At 36.8% G+C, this 20,432-nt stretch overlaps 1 protein-coding gene across 2 annotated transcripts in view; it reads right to left on the bottom strand.

Moving 5' to 3' along the window:
- LOC104343372 (gamma-aminobutyric acid receptor subunit pi-like) overlaps positions 1–16,047 on the bottom strand; it is a 38,747-nt gene extending 22,700 nt beyond the window's left edge. For both annotated transcript variants that reach the window (XM_086466362.1, XM_009947254.2), the window contains exons 1-3: positions 15,992–16,047; positions 10,232–10,335; positions 1,271–1,338 (exon numbers count right to left, since the gene is read on the bottom strand). In XM_086466362.1, coding sequence (XP_086322488.1) covers positions 1,271–1,338; positions 10,232–10,335; positions 15,992–16,047 — 228 coding nt within the window. The remainder of the gene's footprint in view (positions 1–1,270; positions 1,339–10,231; positions 10,336–15,991) is intronic.
- Between the last annotated feature and the right edge of the window lie 4,385 nt (positions 16,048–20,432).

The following is a 20,432-nucleotide window of genomic DNA, read 5'->3' as shown; positions in this document are numbered from 1 at the left end:
TTGTACTGCCAAGTTTTCTGGTGCCTGATGTGAGGTTGACATCATTAAGAAATATTATCTAGTTTTTGTTCTTATGGTCATTGGAATTTTACAGTAAAAGCTGATGGCCTAAGTCTGGGGCTGTAAATCAGCTGAAGTCATCAGAGTTTTGAATCAGATAATCTGGCTCTGTAAATCTTTAAATTTTAAAATGATTTATGTAAGTGGTTGCAAACATAATTTTGTCTGCATAAACTACTAAATAATGCATTTTTTAAGAAAAATTTGGAAAAAATATAAATTCAGATAGACAAAAGGACAAAAGAAGTTAGCGAAGTAGGAAGGGAATCTTTTAGCACAATTTATCCTTTCAGCATCACAAGGTGCCAAATTTATCAAGACCTTGAATATACCTCTTAGCCCAATTCACCTTCAATTCAGATATGCCTTGTAGTCTTACATTGAAATCACACTATTTCTTAGCACCTTTTTAACCAGCTTTTTATGGTGTTTTTTTTATCAGTATGGTAAGTTCATCTTAAGTTCCGGCCTTACTTCCCCTTTTCTAATTACTAATACTTACTGAGTGCAGAGGGATTCTAATATTCAGCTTCTGGGGAAGCCTGAGCAATGAAATGGTCAGGTACTTTCCTATATATACACTTCTTTTTATATATATATTTCTTTATTTATATGTGTACACTCTTTTTTAGATATCTACAGACACAAATATTTTCTAATATTGAATATCTGATGAATGAATTTTGCCTTCTATTTCTATGTACCATAGGGGGACCTTTAATTAGAAAAGTATATTCCATTTCATAGTTTGTTTAAAAATAAATTATACAAATGTAGTGAAACCCAGATGGAATAAATTAATGTGTAACACTAACAGCAAAAGAGAAAAGCAATTTGAATTCCACTGTGTCTAATCACAAGGAAAGGGAGTGGCTTCAAAGTCATATGGATATATCTTTAATTTTCTGAAATGCATGAGGACTTAGACATTTCATCTGGAAAATAAATACTCCTCTACACGTCTTTCTTTAAGATTAATACTCAGTAGCAAATTTCTGTTTGTATCTGTGAGAGGCGTGATCAGCATCCGCATTTCTATATTTATTACAGTGCTCTAACCACTATCTGTAGTGAAAAATAAAATTCCATCTCCTAACACATATTGACTGCACAAGGAGAAAAGCCTCAAAGTCACATTGCCAGCAGCTGTAAACACAAGACATTAGCTTATCAACAAGCAAAACAAAAGAGATTGCAAAAGCTACAATACCATATTTATTTCTGATATTGTATCAATGCTTGCAATATCCAGACTCATTCCAACTGACACAGGACCATCTGTAAAAAAGAGAAAGTCAGACTCTAGCACATAGTTCTTTAATACTCAGCATTCAGAACTGGCTACAAAATCTTCACAATAGGATCCATTTTTTTCTAAATGTTTAGCAGCTTTTTTAAAAGGAAATAGTCCTCAAACTTAGATTATGAAAGAATTTTAATGATTTCATAACCAAAATACAGTACTTCTAGACTCACAGTACCTTGGTTTTAATAAACATGCTTTATTTCCTAAATATTTCCTGATTTATATTAATTTATTTTTTTTTTCCCAGAAATAAAGTGCTGGGGAAAACGTTGCACAACAAGGTGCGGAAGGTACAATCCCCATGGTACATCACACCCTTCTGCTCCGAGGTGCAGAGCGGTGGAAAGAATTCTTCCAGTTGCAACATCTGGTCCGTCAGATGTTAGTGAACTAAGGAGTTGCTCCTGGCAATGTCACATGCTTAATATCCAGATGGGATAGCTGAGTGACTTTATTTACTGCCTGTTTAAGAATATATTGTCTATACTGCATCACTGCATTTTAACATCTTGCTTTGACCGTTGGCAGCTAAATTGTGACTTAAATACTTACATTTATAAACGAACGCTAGTAATTTCATTCTCCTTTTACTATTAATATCAGCTGAAGGTTTATTCAGTGTACACCTTACCTAAGGAGTTGTCATGGTGTCATTGTAATGTTAGTATGCTCAGACTCTCATTTCCTTGTGAATGTGCCTATCACAGTGTCAGAAGAAAGATTACCAGCTGTGCATTTTAAAAAGCAGAATTTGTGCAGCGATTTCATGGAAACATGACATTATTCCTGGTTGAATACGTGCAGAATAATTAACAGAGTACACATACAAGACAATTAATATTAAATAAGTACATCTTTCCAAGTAGTTGAGAAGAAAAGAATGAAGTACAGAGAAAGACAGAAATACTTTGATAAGATCTATGTAGCTGATGGTGCCAGTATATCACAGGCACACTGCTGAAACCCCATCTTGACTCCTTGCAATGCATTACATACAGAGCTCTTACATGCCCTCAAATGGCATCTAGAGGAAAATAAGGTCCAACTCTACCGCACTGAGAAACACTAAAGAAAAAAATAGGTCATTATAAGCAGTATAAGTGTATCAGTATTTTTATTTTTCTCCAGAAAATATTCCATTTGTAATGCATGTGTTAAAGTTGTTAAACATCTGGCATTCCTGAAAGAATCTATAAATGCTTTGTTCTGGACTCAGACAAAATTTCAAATATAAATCTTCAGCTTAAAACAGGACTATAGGCTTACAGCATCCCCTGATGGTAATCTGTGTGTTTATTCTATACTATAAATTGTATGTAGGGATTATAAGAAATTATTCATCTATTGGTATATGACTTTGGAGATTAATTTTGGAATAAAATTATTTGACTGAAAAGTTCTCAGACCATTGACAGCTTGTTCTTCTGTTTTTTCCCATTCTTTTCAGGTTTTGCCCCTCCAGGGTTAAAAATTTGACCCTAGGAAACTCGCACCAACTTTCTAGGGTGCAACAGCAGCAGTCAATTGATACTTATGCTTACCATTGTACTATATCATTATCACAGGTACAATATTGCCAGCCTCAAAAGATTTGTCAGACCCTCAAAAATCACTAAATTTAAGAATAAATATGATTTATCATCCATTTTCTGATTTTTTAAAGTCCTCCTACAGATTCCCATGCATGACCAACAGAGCATATTATTGCCAACTGTCACACAAGAATTTGGGGGGGAACCTCATTGTGTAAGACATGTGTTTAACAGTGGACCATCCTAAGGAGATGACAATACAGCATTCAGCTGGTTCTGTGGGAATTGTGGCAGGGAACAGCCAGACTCTTTCCTATTATATCATATTTTATTAGTAGGAACAACACTGGATCCTTGTCTAGTTAAAGTGCTACAGATAAGGGGAAATGTTCGTTAGCAGCATTTCGGTATCATCAGTGCTATACACACCTGGGAAGGAAAGGCCGACTTTACAGAAAGATCACTGAAATTAAACTAGGTTTAATTTTTCTGAAATCACAGAAACATTATTTTGTACATCTCCTCCTTCTTTCTTTCCTGTTGTAGTATTTTTCAAAACCTTGTTGAGTAACACAACAGAATTGTAGTGTTGGGTGAATCCCAACCACCCAGACATCTAGCTTAGTTTAAAAGGTACTTCAAACTCAGGCTGATTGTCCTAGCGCAGACCTGCCTTGCAGGTCAAATGCTAAGGAGTGCTAGTGTAGTCAGGGCAAAACCATCCTGCTCTGCTAGCCCTGACAGATTTTACAACCCAAGTGCCTGTGCTGTGCAGCCAGGCTGTCGAGCCAAGCACTCATGAAAACTCAGCAGAAAGTTACATCCCCTCAGATACAGCAACATGCCAGGGAGGAGTTCTGAAGAAAAAAACAAACAAACAAACAAAAAAAACCCCACCACAGTTATGGAATTGGTCTTTATTAACACAAAGCAAAACTATTCTCAGGAGCTTGCATTAAGAGTAAATTAAATCAGAACAATATTAATAGTTAAATGCTAATTTTCTTTGTGTGTGTGAGGCTAAATACAATTTATGGTGCCTTACTAAATAAGCAAAGGATTAATAACAGAATGAGTCTTCCCGTAATTATGCACCAGGGTTTCCCCTGAAATTCCTCTGAAAAGTCTCCTGTTGACTGCGTCAAACGCAGGGCAGTAGACCAAATGAGGCAGTCAGTTCCTACATTTGCATATGTTTGGCAGGAATTGTGTGTATAATGACAAATTCAGAACAATGTACTGATCTTCAGAAGAAAACTAGAGTCAGTGTGTCCTGCTTTAGTGAAGAGACTCTTCAAAACACAGCAAAGAAGCACCAAAGGGGTGCACAAGCTAATTAACACACATTTTAACTTTTACTAAAATTTATGTACAAAGACTGTTGCTTTATGCACTTTACAGATATTCACAGTAATCCCGTATGGGAAAGCAGCCAGAAGGCTGGCAGATAGCACACCTAAAAACTAAGTTCGGACCACTGCAATGATCACAGTCTGTTAAACTTCATACCAATGAAGTAAACCACCACCACGTTCTCATATGTAACTCTGAAGACCTACTACTAAAATTGTGGCACTATCATGAACTGCCAGTGCTGAGCTGTTAGTACTAGCTCTTCTTCATTTACTTTAAGAAAATTTAAAACAATTCTGACTTTCAGAAACATCTGAAAAGGGATGGCTTTTTGAAGGAACACCTCATCCTTGCAGCAACAGTGGATAAAATACTGTGCAATTTAACAGAGAATTAGAGGGAAAAGTATCACTAGAATAATTTATTATAATTTCATGAAAAACTGGGATTTTTTTCTACCTGATAGCCAGTTTTGCTTTGTTTTACAGTATTATGGGACTTTTAGATAAAGTGATACGTTACACTTTTATTTTTTCAGTGCATTTAACTGCCCTCCACACGACAGCTTTCTTGACAAATATGTGTCACAGGAAGAGACTGGACAGATTAAGACAGGCCTTCTGACAGATCCCAACTGTAATTATTGATACAAAGACATCAGAAGACATACCCATTTCTAGCAAGAATCTGCTTTAATCCTATTTGTTCGCACCAATGATCTTTAGACAGTGATGTGGCTTTGCTACTGCAGTTTGTGGACAAGACAAAAATTGGTGGGGATAATAATAACAGCTTGTTAAATCATTTGTCAAAAAACATATTTTAAAACAGCCAAATGCAAGCAATTACTGCAGGGACAAATAACGCAGGCAGTATGTACAGGACAGGAAACTATCTTGGCAAGCAGTGCCTTTAAGAAGGATTTAGAGGCTGTCACAGATAATCATTTCAACATGATCTTTCCGTATTATGCTTTGACAGAATCACTATTGCAATGGGGAGCAATACACAGAATTAAGTTCTCTTGCAATCTAAACCGTATTGGCAAGACTGTTATGAGATTACTGTGACAAGATTTGTTTTCCACATTTGAAAAAAGATGTGCAAACAGCAGACAGAGTTCAACTGAGAGAGAAAAATATCCCAGAAGACAAAAACCTCTGGTGGCTTAATATCAATACTTGTAACACGGAAATTAAGGAACTCAGCTCATGAAAGAGAAGACAGAGAGGTGGCTTGCCCAATGTCAGCGAAGCGCACAGAAATGGTATCCAGTAGTAAGCTGTACACATTCTCTGACAAAACAAAGCAAGATCCCAGTTTATGGAAGCTAGAGACAACATGAAACTTCAAACAAATTGATTTTTTTTTCTGACTCAACTTAATCAGTGTTTATCATTTAGAGTCTTGAGAATTCAGCATTTAGGAGCTGGTGGGGGAAGAAATAAAATACACCCCAAACTGTCCCACATAAAGGAAGCTGGGTTTGGTGGCAATGATAGCCTCACTGTGTCTCTTATTTCCATGAAAAATTACCATCTATATGCTGAAGTTTACAGGTTTTGCACAAAGTCATTGATTTATTAAATCACAATTGATTCAAAAGATATTTTTTCCAATATACAATCGTCCATACATATCTTAGGCTTTTTGTCTTTCTCTGAAGGATTAGATACTGGCTAACTGGTACATAAAATAGTCTTTAGCTTATGATTATTTGTTATTTCTTTGTCATGTACCTTGTGAGCTTGTGTCATTAAATCAGTGCGTTTTAGACACAGCTAACATTCTGATAGCTCCTGATCTCTTTTTGGGATAAACTGTAAACTTCTGAGAACTAAAATAGAACTCATAGAACTTAATATAAAGAACAATTGAGAAAAAAATAGGATGACTGGTCTTACACCAACTTCTGTTGGACTCAGAGATTTAATTCACTTTCTTGAATTTACACCTTAAGACCATGAAATGTATTAGTCATCACAAAGCTAGGGAAAATAATCTTTTAAATGTGGTTTAGAATAACTGCTTTAAGCATGATACTTTTCTATACTACTTGAAAGCAGCTTCTATATTTAAATATACTTAACCATGACCTTTTCCTAGTCTCTCTCTTTTTAATTAGAACACTTAAATTATCACATTCAATCACAGAAAAAAGTCTATTTGTATAAAATTATTTACAAGATTTTATGCATCCCTTAACAACTCTATGAACCTGATCCAAGGCTCACTGAAGTCAGCAGGAACTGCTCATTAATTTAGAGAGGTTTGGCACAGCATCTAAAGTTATAATATTGGTCATCACGGTTTCAGCAGAAAACCTGATGTTGACATCAGCTTGTATTGCTAAGATAAAGTGTCAGGGGTTTGTAGCACTTTTAAAGGAAATAACTGTGCATTTTTAAATCCCTTATGTCAGCTTTTCTATAGAGGACTTTCACATTTATCAAAAAGTCTATGATGGATATTATTATGTTAAGGGGTACTCTCTACTGACACTAGTATAGGAGTATTTCATATTCCAGTCCAAAGAATGGCTGAAATCATTCTAGATAGGTAATTTTTTAATTCACTAATGGAACTTCCCAGGTCTTTCTGTTCAGTTTATTAATACTTGCTTGATGAATCAGCTCAGACGGACATTAAAATGCTGTAGCTAAGGAAAGAGAACATTCTTAACAGTTAAAGAGCCACTTAACCAGACCAGCTGGGATTCCTCTATATTAAACACTGAGTAAAAGTACACCCATAACTTGGTAACTGGTATGTGCCACTCTCTATGGACAAACACAAAACACTCAATTTTACTTGTCTGCAGACCTTTGACATACTAAGACTGGCTTCAAGTAACCTAACTTTAGGCACCTAATTTAGGTGCCTTGAGATGGGAATGACAATCTGTATTGGGCATAAATGGCAGCATTTGGGTAGCAAGCATCTGGAGAGGTGACCTGTGGGGCAGGAGATGACCAAAGTAAGGTGAGATTAATCCAGGCTTAAAATCTAGAAATCTATTCGTTCCAGCCTATGCAAGGAGAGAAGATAAATTTTATGTTGTTATGCACAGTCATTGGATTTGAATGAAAAATATCTTCATAATCCCCTTGTTAATGACAGTAACTGAGTTGTATCTGCTTAGGTAATTCCCAGTCATCTGCCAGTCCCAACACAAGGACCAAACACAAATAGGCATAGCTTATTAAAGTAAGAACTTACAAGCCGCCATAAAATTTCATTGACTAGTAAATATTTCTGGGTTTTCTGGCTTTAAGAATAAGGAACTTTCATTTTATGATCATTTCTTTATACCTAATGCTTTCTTTTGAGAACTAAACCACCATTTTGCTAAATATTAAGGAGTTCAGTGTCACCGATTTTCTAGGGGTATGGTTGTATCTTGGCAGCAAGCATCACTTCAGAAATCCCCATTTCCTGCCTGAAGAAATATTTCAAGGACAAATAACTTTGAAATTACTTTGAATTACATTATTGAAAATTTCAAGCTAACTTCTGGCCCTCTCACACTTGAAAAAAATCACATTTCAATGTTCTATTATGACTAGGTAACATTAAGCTCAAAGCACTGTATATGTCGACAAATAACACCATCTAGTTTTATAATATTTAAGATTGACTATCTATCTGACCACACAAATAAACAGAAACATGCACCTTCAAAAGTCAAAAAACAAAAGTCACAGAAGAGGTATAAATGACTAAGTTGATAGTCTGTTTTCATCAGCTGTTCAGCAGACATGCTGTAGCCACTGATACAATTCTGAGTAAAGCCAGTTGTACTGAAATCTTTCTCATGAAGACTAGACACAGGGTACACCAGCTGCAGGCAGATGATATCCATAGAAATAAGGAATATCACACGGAACAAAGCTAGGATAGCTGTGGTCATACAGATCAGTATAATCCACTGATTCGTTAAGCTGAGGATTTAGGTGGTTTACTAGCTCTGCTTCTGAGGAGAGCAATAACTTCTCCTGGACCTGATTCTCATCTGAGCTGCAGCCCACCTTGCCAGTAACAGAGAGGAGTCAGTGTTGGGCAGATACCACTCCTCACCCCAGCCCAAGCATACGTGCCTCTGTCACATGGAAAATGGTCCCAAATGATCTTGCGAAAAGCTACAGGTCCAAAAACTGGGTTGAACACTTCTTGGGTCATCCTAACCTAAATTCTTCAAAAAAAGTCATTTACCATAAAACCATCAATCCTGCATTTAGAAATGGCATCAGTAAAACGTATTTTTCAGAGTCTCATCCCATTCCTTCAGCAGTAACATTAATATAGATCCAGCAAAGATTTCTGAGACACAGTGTTTGCATGCCTGAGCTGTAGCGAGCATATGTAGCAATGCTGGCACTGTCCAGAAGTGCTAGACTGGCTCTGCATATGACATAGGCTTGATTTGTGCTTGAGCTCCTCTGGGATTTCCAGGCAGATAAATAAACTCTTTAGCATCCCTCTGAAAAAAATTACCAGGCAGGGAAAGAGCGACAGCCTTGTTGCATTACCAGAGCTAAGAAAAAAATTTGCTCTCATTAGAAAATGGAGATTTGTAACTGAGAAGTGCTTTACTGTTGGTCTTAATTACTATCATAGGACTTTACAATGAAATTGTAAAGCAGAGCCATCATGGCAGTGTCAATATATCTCTAGTGCTATCATGAGTTAATGAACGAAATACTTTAACGGCTACTAAACATACAGTTATTTTCCATTATGCATCATCTCCAATGAGAAGGGCTTAGTTTATTTATTAGCATTACTTTTATTTTGCTGAAAAATCTTCTTAGAACATCTAAATATTTTATAGCAGTTGTATCAGCAGCTGAGACAACTACAATAAAGCCAAACAGATTAAGTATTTTGCCTTTCTCCTAAACCTAAAATACGGATTTATCTTCATATTTTTATGAAATGGATTCAGAAATTGCACATGATGTGGAGTGCCCTTACTGAACAGGCTGATAGTCTCACCAGGTATTTGGATGGCAAAAGGTAACAGTATGGTCTGAGAAACTCTTTAGTCAATCATTTTTAAGCAAGATATAAAGGGATATAAAAGTCTTCATTTGAAACCTCTGACATTTCTGAATATCTAACTTAAAAACTATTGCCTAGTATTCCCTCTGTAGGTTTATTTTCTGACAGACATGTGATGCTGAGCAACTTTTGAACATGCAGAACATCTTCTTTTGCAGAGTTCTGCAGTTACTCCAGGCAGAGATCTTCACCCCACCTCACAACTCTTTAGTATTTCTGATACATGCAGTTGCCTGATTCAAGCAAGGAAGATGTTTGTCACTGAGATTTCAGGTGCCTAACATTGACTGCACTGCAGAGCAGTAAAATCAGCCTTGGTGCAGTAGGCTATGTGGGTCTTCCAACCTGGTGACCATGGCCTTCTGATGCAGGGAACTGACAAGTTCAATTCATTTTCCCTCACAGTCCTGCATTGAACTAGTCCAATGACATTTAAGACCTGAGGCAAGCAGCATTTATTAAATAATCCTCTTGCAATCTTACAGTAGATGCAGGTAATACTTGGTATAGTAACAAGATTTGACTGTGCTTTTATGAACAGTTTGATAAATAAAGCTTTCTTATCTTTAATCAAAATTTTTTATAGTTATTATTTAGGAAATTAGAGGAAATTACGCTTTTAAATAGGTATGGAATTACAGCTTATTTCACTGAGGACGCATGAACATTGATAGCCAAGTTTCTAGCAGAATCTGGAAGTTTTGCTTGTGAATACCTGGAATATATGTTTCACCTTGGGCCACAAAAGCTATTACCCTGTATCTTATTATATTTGAGTACATCATGTATAATCAGATCACTCACTGTCAAAAATTGAAGAAAAAAAAAGTACAGCAAAATAACATTTGCTCTTATTGCTGCGTTTCAGACCCTGCATTATATTATACCTCAATCTTATTAAAAGACTTTTCCTACTTACTATCAAAAAATGGACGTAGATACTTGTTGTATCCTTTTATTATTTTTTGTATAGTTGGAGGTAGAATTTCATCTTTTCCTTCAGCTTCAGGTATTTGCATTGACCTAAAAGGAATGAAAAAAGTCAGGGTGCTCTAAAAGAACATCATCAATTATAGCAGAGATGACATTCCAGGAAAATGCTATATTAGTTTCAAGGTTACTGACAACTACTGCCCGTCAGATAACTTATCGTGAAACATTTGTACAATTGCATTTCACAGCACTGTAGAAAAAAAATTTCTAGAAAATATCACATTTTATAAAATTTATTAGTCCCTTATTGGAAAGAATGTCACTTTTATACCTTAAAGTCTATAATTTCTTTAAAGTCTATCACTTCTTAACACCTCACCTGAGAAATAGTTCAGTCTTCTTAACACTTTCTCTGTAAATATGGCATTATTGTTATAATCTAGGAATGTGGGAAGGGTGTTGGTTGTTTATTTCAGTGGTTAAAATTCATTTTACATAGTGAAATACATTCAATTTAGCTCCTGGAGAGAGACAGCAACCTCAGAGATTAGGGCATAAAAACACTTTCAAAATTCTGCTTTTACAACACAATTATTATACAGGTTACAGAAATAATCCTGTTGGGCAAAATCAGAGAAGCATGAGAATGTAAACTACTCCTTTGTTCAGAAACAGCTGCAAATATGATCCACGAAAGTCAAACATAAAAGACAAATCCCATTTTTGTCCTGAGGCCCCTGCAACAGCCTCACTGAGGGGGTAAGTGAAGGAACTAGGGAAGATGCACACCTGAATTATAATTTTTTACTGAGACCATATCAGGATTAATTTTTATATATTCCCCACCCTTCACTTTTTATGGGTCTTAGTGGTTAGCAGCTGTGGGAGGGATTCCTGGGTCCATTAAGGGTGGTTACACTGAAAGCAGCCGTCCCATAGTGAAAGATACCACAGCTTTGCTCTTCATTTCTGCCTAACCCCTAAGGCGAGCACCCTGACAGTGCCAGCAGTGTGTGATCACCTATCACAGGTTCAGGCTATGCTCTTTGTCAGTTAAAACACAAGTGGTACTGGCTGCTCATTGCCAACGATTTGAGAAAAGCAGGGGGATGGCTTTTCTTTAATTCTGAAGGTGAGAAGCAAATAATTGACTGACTCAAGGAAGCCCAGCTGGCTGCAGGCAGAGGTATTGTCTCTGCTGATGGAAAGTAGCCACCTATATATTCACCAGGAGAGGGTCTCTCTGTTTCTTCCCCCCCACGTCAAAAGTAACTTGTTAAGAGTGACCAGCTCTACCCCTTAGCTCTCCTACAGCAGCTAAAAGAGCTGTAGCAGTTCCACCCTGGGGAAAAGGGTGTATACACAAATTGATGGCTAAGAGGGTACCAGTGTTTTGTGGTCTTTCCTAGTCCTGCCAAATCCTTACTGAATTTTGTCTTCTTAATTTGTCCTAAAGCTGCTCCTGAAAACCCTGCTCGCTCTTCCTAATGATATTTCTGGGCCTCCTGTAGCTTTCCAAAGCTTACTCTTTTGATTTTAATTTTACTATATTTCTGAAATAATTTAAGTTGTTTTGTCAGAAAACTGTGTTTTTCATCCACAAGGAATAATCCAGTATCTTAGGCTGTCAAAACTTAAATGCTAAGATGATCTCACTGAATGCATGTGGCCAAATCACACTGTGGTTTTAGATGTTGTGTCCACTGTCTTGAAGTGCTGCTATTGCTCTGTAAGTTTTCTGTTCACCAGACCATATTCCCACATTAAGTGGCTGTTTTTCATTAGCAGTCTTGTAATACATACAGCTTAGATATTTGAATGATCCTATTTATTTCCCTTATTTTGTCCCTGTTTTTTATTTTTTTGTTGCTAGAGAACTGTGTTATTACTTTACTTGATGTTAAGTGTAGCCTTGTGTAATGCCCGCATTGAGGTAAGGAATGTTTCTCCTGTAAGTTGTGTCCTAAAGAAACAAGCATGGTCAGGTTGAGTTGAAATGTGAATATAAATAAAAAGGCCATGTTATACAAAAGTGTTGGAATTAGAAATGTATTTGAATTTAATTCTCTTCTTAAATATTGTACTTGCAATAGATATTTCTGCTTTTGTAATATACATATAATTTTAGCTAAGTGCTCAATGAGCTGCATGAGTTTACATTCACAGCTTCACTGGATTGTTCTTGAATAACTTTCAGATATTGTGAAACAATGAAGGAAAACTTGTCCCTTTTCCACTGCAAGGGTACAATATTGTTCTGCTGATCAGTATGCAACTGCAGAGTGGTCTGGTGCGTTACCATTAACACGTCTTTTCTGAAACATATCTTAAATATTTGGAATTATTGTATGGAAGTTCTTCCCTTAAATCACTTTTGGTACCCTTTGAGGTAATTCTTGAGTTCCCTCATTAATACCTGATGTAGCCTCATATATTTGGTCTTTGATTTTTCTGGTTAAGTAAGAACTTCTTGGCATGGAAAAGCTGTTGTGCAGTAACTGAGGCTGTGAATTAATGGGGCACTGTATCTTGTGTGCTATTTTGCCATACACTTTTTGAGAAGTCCTATCATAGTAAGCCAATATATGAGAGGAACCTGATGCCTCCTAAATGCGGGTGTGCAGTGTTACCTTCCTGGTAACTTTGGGGATACTCAGAAGCAGATTCTCAGTGTTGAAAGGCAAGGAACCTGCAGATGTTACATGCCTTAAGTGGTTTTGCTTATCTACATTTTAAGGGAGGATGCCCTGTTTCCTTTAAAGTGCTCTTCAATTCACGTGCCCCATTCATCACTAAGCAAGAGTGAGCTCACAGCTGCACACATTCCTCTATTCTGTCATATAGCCTTATGCAGCGATCACAAAGGATAAAAGTAAAAGCTGAGACTCATTCCTCTTACACGTGTACATCTTCTCATCAATGCACCTAAGCTTCTCTTTTACCCAGTATTTGTGTTGTTACATTTAACTATTTAACTGCACATGTTTTTCTTCCTCTGTTTTCTGAATGTATTTGAAATACATTGGCCTGCATTTAAGTATGGAAATGCCTTGAAGCAGTTGTTCCAGTCATTGAGGAGAGAATAGGCTTTTATAGAAGAAAACAATATATATATTTATTTGACATCCAGGAATATCTATCTGTTCTGGGCTGTCACGTATAATACATGTTTTAAACTCATCACGTTCAATGACCTGTGCTTGCTTTTATATAAGCTGACTTATAATCGTTTAATTTCCTTATTTATTTTTATGGCTCAAAAACTTCATATTTTTACATGCTAGGCTAAACTTGGAAGGTACAACAACTACTTGTTATTTAAGATACCTTCAGGTTAGTGTCTTAACAGAATTGATTAACGGGGGGGGGGGGAAAGAGGAGCATCTGCCCTAAACAGTAGTAGATATCACCACTTAAAATAAAAGTACAGTCTAGACACATGTACGGGAATATTTTTCCTGGCTATTTTTTGTCAGAAGTTATGTATCATGTAACAGTCAGAAACACCTTAGAACTGAAAGAAGAGAGAAACAAAATGCCAAACACAGTCTGAGCAAGCTTTTGAAACATTCCCCTCAGGAAAACCTAAGGAAAAAAAGCTTTTTTCAGGCAATCCACTGACAGGCAAAGGGTTTACCAATGCGAACAAAGGTGTTACTTCTTGTTTCATGCTTGACTGCTCAAGGATACAGGCTTTTGTATGTTTTTTGTAGATAAACTGCAGCAGAATCACCTACATCAGTGATTATTTCTCTGCTTCAGAACAGCCAGTACTGTCACGGGTTTTTGGTTAACTGGTGAGGTTGAAACAGCGTCATTACGTTACCACTTACTGGATACAGGAACAAATACTTAAAAAATGTAAGTGCTCTTAAACTTAGCCAAAAAAAAATAAACATCCCACAGAATTTTCTGGACCTGACCCTATAAACCCAGGCTAGCATTCTCTAATTTGAAAACACCCTTCCTGAGATAAATGAGAGCCCTTCTTGGGATCAAATAGGATATATTTACTTAAGCTGGTTCCTGATAATGATTTGAAGTGTAAGTTCTATTGATGACTCTGATAAATTTGCCTTAGTTTTTTCATTTCTACTTCTTAATAAAAAAAATTTCTGGGCAAGTGATCGTCCAGGCAACTCAGGTATAGATTTTAGTATGCATGTCTATGATGTGATAGTGATGCAATTTAATGATGAGTGCTGAAAGTGAAGTTAAGAAATATCGTTCAGGAAGGGAGAACTAGAAAGTAAGGTGGAGTCTGATAGCCTGGTGTGACACTGTTAGCATGTGTATTGTGACAGATCATGTCCTCTGTATATGATAGGGAAAACGAGGCTTTGGCTGTCTCTAAACTTTGAAAAAAAAAAAAAGCACACACACAAAAAATTAAAAAAGCCCACCAACCCACCATTATTGATTATAAAGTACTCCATAGCGGAAATTCTCTTCACACGTTAGCTGGAGCTTATACAAGTGGGATATCTAAGGGGCCACTTGAGGAGCAATCTTGACCCCTGCATCAGTGCAACTCAGTCCTTGCATATTGCTTAGAAATATTTTTCTGTTTCAGCGCCAAGCAGGATAGGTTTTGTTTTAAACAGCACTTTCACCAAACCTTCCTGATTTGTGCACTGGAAAAAGGCATTTCTGTACCTAAGCATTATCCTGGCTGTGAGCTAGCCAAGGGGCAGAGCTGCTTCTCAGCCTGTGTGGGGGTTTGGGTACAACATGACCAGATCAGCTCAATGCTGTGCACTTGTGTCCAAGCTAAACAGGTGCTGTGCATGCACATAACTTCCATGGGTACTATACAGGTATGAACTGTGCTTCTGAATACTCTTAGCCACGTGAAGCTGTAAGAGAGGATTAGCAAGGTCTAGCTGATAACAATGAAGGCAATTATACACCGCAGGCAGAACATCTTGGAGAATTTTGCCTCCTTGTTACTTAGATGCTTCTGAAATGTTGGTTTCTTAGCAGTGTTTTATTACTGCAAAGCCATGAATCATCCAGTGATTATACAGTGTGGCAAGTCACAGCTGACGAGGAAGGAAGGTGGAATTCAAACAAGTATGTGTTCTGGACAAAGATCTTTTTATAGCACTGGAGAAGGTGGGGGAGATGGATGTTTTAAACTCCCTTTCAGGGGACTGTTCCACCTGCCCTCCACCCACCAAGTGCAGGCTTTATCTAAACATGTGTTCGCACGCCCACTTGAACTAAAGCTCAGGCAGAATTTTATCTTGAGGAATTTACTGGGAGACCAAATAGGTTAGGCAATTCTACACAGAGAATTGGCTAACAGATTTTAAATATTGCAGTTAAAGGTGATAGTGACAATTATTTAACCTGTCTGTGCTTGCATTTCTTATTAGAATTACTTACAAAGAATAAATTTTTCTCAATTTTTATCTGATACAATATTCACACTCCCAACACAGTAATCCTTCGTTTGAGGGATCATTTGCTTAAATTCTTTTCTTTTTTTTCCCACCATCACTCTTCTCAGTGAAAAAGCTGTAACTCAATCAAGACAGCTGAGATGATTCATGAAAGAGTTCAGTCCTGTATTTCTGTTATTAATATCCAGGTTGGTTAATCTTTGTAAGAAGCAGGATTCAGCTGTCAAGTAAATTTGGCTTTGTTACCTGGTCAGATATATTTCTAATTGAAAGTAAATTGATTATAAACCAACTGATATTATTATACATTGAAGAAATATCTTTTGCCAAATATTTCTTACCTACACATCATCAATAGAAAAAGGGTTCTGAGACTGAAGCATTTAAGACTGCACATTGTCAGGTGTGGTTTCAAAAATTCTTGTAGCTCCTAAAAAAAAAAAAGTGCAAGGGTGATGTTTTACAACACATTTGCATTTCAGATACATAAATTTCACAAGGTTTTCAACACTAAAGGTAGCATATCTTGATTAGCTGCTGCTATAAATGTATTAGTAAATATCTACAACAACAAAAAAACACTCAAAATTTAAAAAAAGACACAGTATCAGCTATAAGTTAACTTACCAACAAAACTTGCATTCCAGTATAGTACAGCTCTTCCACTTTTGCATGTGTCCTTTAAATATTAGGAAAAGTTGTTGTTTTCAAAAAGTAATGCAATCACATGCAGGAGAATCATAAACACTGAGTTTTATCTTTGCTATTCACACTTGTAAATGTATGCGTCCCTGGCATATCAGTGCACTCCTCTGAATGGAAAATACATAACCCCATCTTAGAACACAGAGCTGTTTAACAGCAAAATCTCTGGTACGTGGGTAGCAACAATACCTATGATACATATCCTTGGTAAGTTTTTGTTAATGAGGAAAATTTAAATGATAGGTTTCTACCTCTAGCTATTAAAAAAAAAAAAAAAAAGACTCTTTGACTGTATATAAATAAACATATATGACCATCCACATTCATCAAAATGTTGGCTGAGGCAAGATGTTTTCTTCTGAATGAATTTCTTTGCTTTTATCAGTATGATTCACATCCTTAATGGTTATTTTAAGTAATCTGTCAGCTCTGTAATCCCTTTCTGGATGCAAAGAGTATCAATCAATAGTTTAAGGCAGTCATGCAACAGATCTGAAATCCATGGACTGTGCAAACTTTTGCTGTATTTCACCAAAGCATTGAAATGTTATTTGTTAGACTTGCTTCAAAACTTTTAAAAAACCCTACAGGACAGGAACATTACCAACCCAGAATCTGAAGGACAACTCTTCAATATTAAGAAACACAAATTAAGTATCTGTTGTAGGTTTTAGGAAGGGACAATCAAACAATACTATTTTCAATATCCAGAATGAATTTTGCAGAAGTCTCTTGCACCTTGATTTCACATTAAATTACTAACAGTAAAGAGTTTGAAGCTCACAACTTGAAGCTTTGTTTCACCATCCTTTAGTGACCAGTGCAAAATGCTAGCCAACTTTTTTACCCCAAAGTAATTTTTCTTTCAGTCTATAGTTCTAGTAAGACAACACTAGTGGTATTTACTTAAATCGGTGCAGTGTGAATGGTATCTGACTTGTATGTAACAGTGGTGAAGTGACAAAACAAGTTGTTAATGTCTCCAAAGAAAAATGAAAGCCATTTCAATGGCTTTTTAAACAAGCAAAAATTCCTAGCATCTTGGATACTTTAAGCATACACCAGCCTGGCAAACATTAATGTCAAAATAAATCATACACTCCTACTGACTTCCACAGAAAATCACGCATGAGACATTAAGAGAGCCTGTAACAGGAAGATACAGCACAAATGAGCAGATGGTGTTGTCAGAACGTTGCTCTCTAAATGCTGATTCTCCTAGTGCATATTGTGGGATCTCTTTTGCGTATCTCATTTTGTGTTTGGATGGATAGTTGCTACATTCACTATCTTTATCTCACAGGAAAATATGCTAAAAATAAGCATTATCTTTCTGGTTTCCCAGAAAACCTCTTACTGACTTTATAAGTACTTCATAAAGCTTCTTTTATATTTAGCTTTTGAATTGCTACTATGAGCTCCTAATGTGTCTGAAGATCCTTTATAAACAGATTAAGGAAACCTATGGATATTTCTGTACTTGTTTGGGTTTAGTTTTTACAGTACTGAATGGGTTGATTACTAATCTCCTTCTAAAGCAACTGGTTTCCCTTCAGATCTTAATCAACATCCAATTTAGCAATTTTTTCAGGGGATGGGGTGGAGAATTTTAGTCTTTCACACACGAAAGGTCAAATCCATTCTATGGTACGTGGATTAATTTTGTATGCTCAGGAAGAGAGAGCATGGAAATAACATGAAGGAGAGGATCTCTTATTTCTCTATAAGAAATCAAGAGATCTAATTGCCATGCCAACTGGCAGCCCGTCACTGCAAAGGGACACTGCATGCCAGCCAAGGAATAGAACTGGGTAGCTACTGAAGTCTTAAGCAGTTTCACAGATAATACTTAAGCTGGATACATAAATCACTGCTGCATGTGCATACACGCTTGCATGCACACACACATTTTGTCTGCTGTCATTTTTTTTTTTATGGGGCTTACTGAGCTGGCTTGTTCCATTGAAAAACCTGCCTCTTGGCATGTTTGTACATCTGGACCTTTCCCGTGTCATGTATTTCTTTATCAAATGCTATATGCTTACAGAAGGATTCCTTCCTGCATATATAGACCTTATTAACTACTAGTATTTGAAACTAGTTCAGCAGGACCCATAATATTTTCTTCTTTCACAGAGCCTAGAAAAATATACATAACCTGTTCTCTGCATGGAATATTGAGCCATTTAGTTTTCCTGGACATACTACATGCTGTCCAGATTATTGTGCATATATTGACACATCTTCATGTTCCAAACATACCGTTAAGCAGTTGAGGCAAAGGTAACAAGTATCTTCCCCAGTTTCCCGTGTGATGAGATAACAACATTTTCTACTTTGAATCAGATCAGATTAGGACTGTAAAATAGTATCTAATATTTTGGCATTTCTCCTGGGAATTCAGTATTTATTATCTTCAGCATGAGAGGAAAAGTGATTTATGCAAGTTTCAAAAAACTCCAAGGCTGAAATGGGTTGAAGCAGAGAGCTGTCAGAGGTAGTAGCAATACCTTAAAATTTCACTGGAAGATAAGTTTGTGTGAATGAATCAAAGGATGAAATGCCTGTTATACTGAAGTATCTTACCCGCAAGTGGATGCACAGAAAAGATTAAAAATTATTAGATGAAGACACTTTTTCATACGGTAGTGGCCATATGCCTGAATACTCATGGCTGCTGTTGCAGGCATCTAAAAACTGCGTGTAGAATTATCTTAAAATAAAAAGTCAATAGTGGTTTTATAGATAGTATAAGCTGAATTAGCATTGCAGTTGCATTTGACATCTGAATCCAAACTGTTGAATGACAGTGCCTTTAAGCAGCTAGCAATTCAGGAAGGATTCATCTGGAGAGCCAAAGAAGTGTAACTACCTCCCCTGCTCTGTATGATCATACTTGCCTTGTCCACTACAACTGCAGCATAGCCAATGAGTCTCTATATATATATTCTTTACTCCATCCTCTGGTTGTTAAATTGGCATGAACCAATTGGAGGGAAAATGAAGGAAAGCTGAAAATACTACTCAGTGGGAGAAAGGGAGTGGATATAGGGAAGGCAGTCACAAGACAAGATTCAGAAGCAGAGGGGCAGAGAGATAGAAAGGAAAAACTTCAGGATGTGGCCCCAGAATGCCACTGTCACTTCCAGATCCTTTATTAATTCGTTGTGCCCTTGGTCTTAGTAATTTGGCATCTGACACTAGATTGCCATCTTCACTGGCTTCTCCAGTTCTTCTGGGCAGTCTTCCTTACTCTTTCTATTTCCAGGTTACATAGGAGATAATTCTATCTCCCTTCAGCTGTGCACAAACAACAAGTGAAAATAGAGGGATTTTTGCTCTTCATTCAGAAAAGCCAGCTGCATGCAACTGATTGACAGTAGTCACAGTATTTTGTGGAATAAAGTGACATGCTATCTGACTTTGTATTAATCTGGATGTCTGTCTATAATAGCTCTAGTTTTATTTTACTTTTTAAGTCCCCCTAAGATACATAGAGCATGAAAGACAAGAAAATGCAAAATTTTCAAAAATTATTTTTCATGGTAAGTTCAACTAATACTGCAAAGAGTGCAGCTTGAGTGAAAAGTAGCAAGAGAAGGTTTTTTTGTGGGGCAAATTAGAAAGAAGGAATAAAACCCAGCAGCAGCAAAACTCCAGGTCTAACTGGGGAATTGACTGATGAAAGTGGACCAATGCATGTGTCTGCATCTCATTATAAAGGGCACACTCTTATTTGGCTGACAAGCTGGCTCTTGGCATACCAGCTAGCTTGTTTCTAAACCCTAGGCACATCTGATCTTGCCTAGCATGGACATAAACCATGGAAAGTCTCCTTGGGCAAGTAAGCAAGGTTAGATTTACTTGGTCCATGGAAAGTAGCTGTCTTGTCATGTTTTCTTTTCAGAGACAGGCAGTATGGGGCCATCTGTGGTGACAGTGCTATGTTAGCAATTAGATGGATGTTAAGTTTCTACTGTTGATATATCTACCAACAGTGCAAAGCAAAATACTGGATTCCAGTTGTGCTTTGATGTTCTGATCAATACAGTTGTCACATGTGCCAGGTAATACAAA

This window comes from Leptosomus discolor, chromosome 6, assembly GCF_034619465.1.
Source record: "Leptosomus discolor isolate bLepDis1 chromosome 6, bLepDis1.hap2, whole genome shotgun sequence".
NCBI classification, from domain to species: domain Eukaryota; kingdom Metazoa; phylum Chordata; class Aves; order Leptosomiformes; family Leptosomidae; genus Leptosomus; species Leptosomus discolor.
The sequence above is the reverse complement of the archived record's forward strand: the minus strand, read 5'-3'. Positions and strand labels throughout refer to the sequence as shown.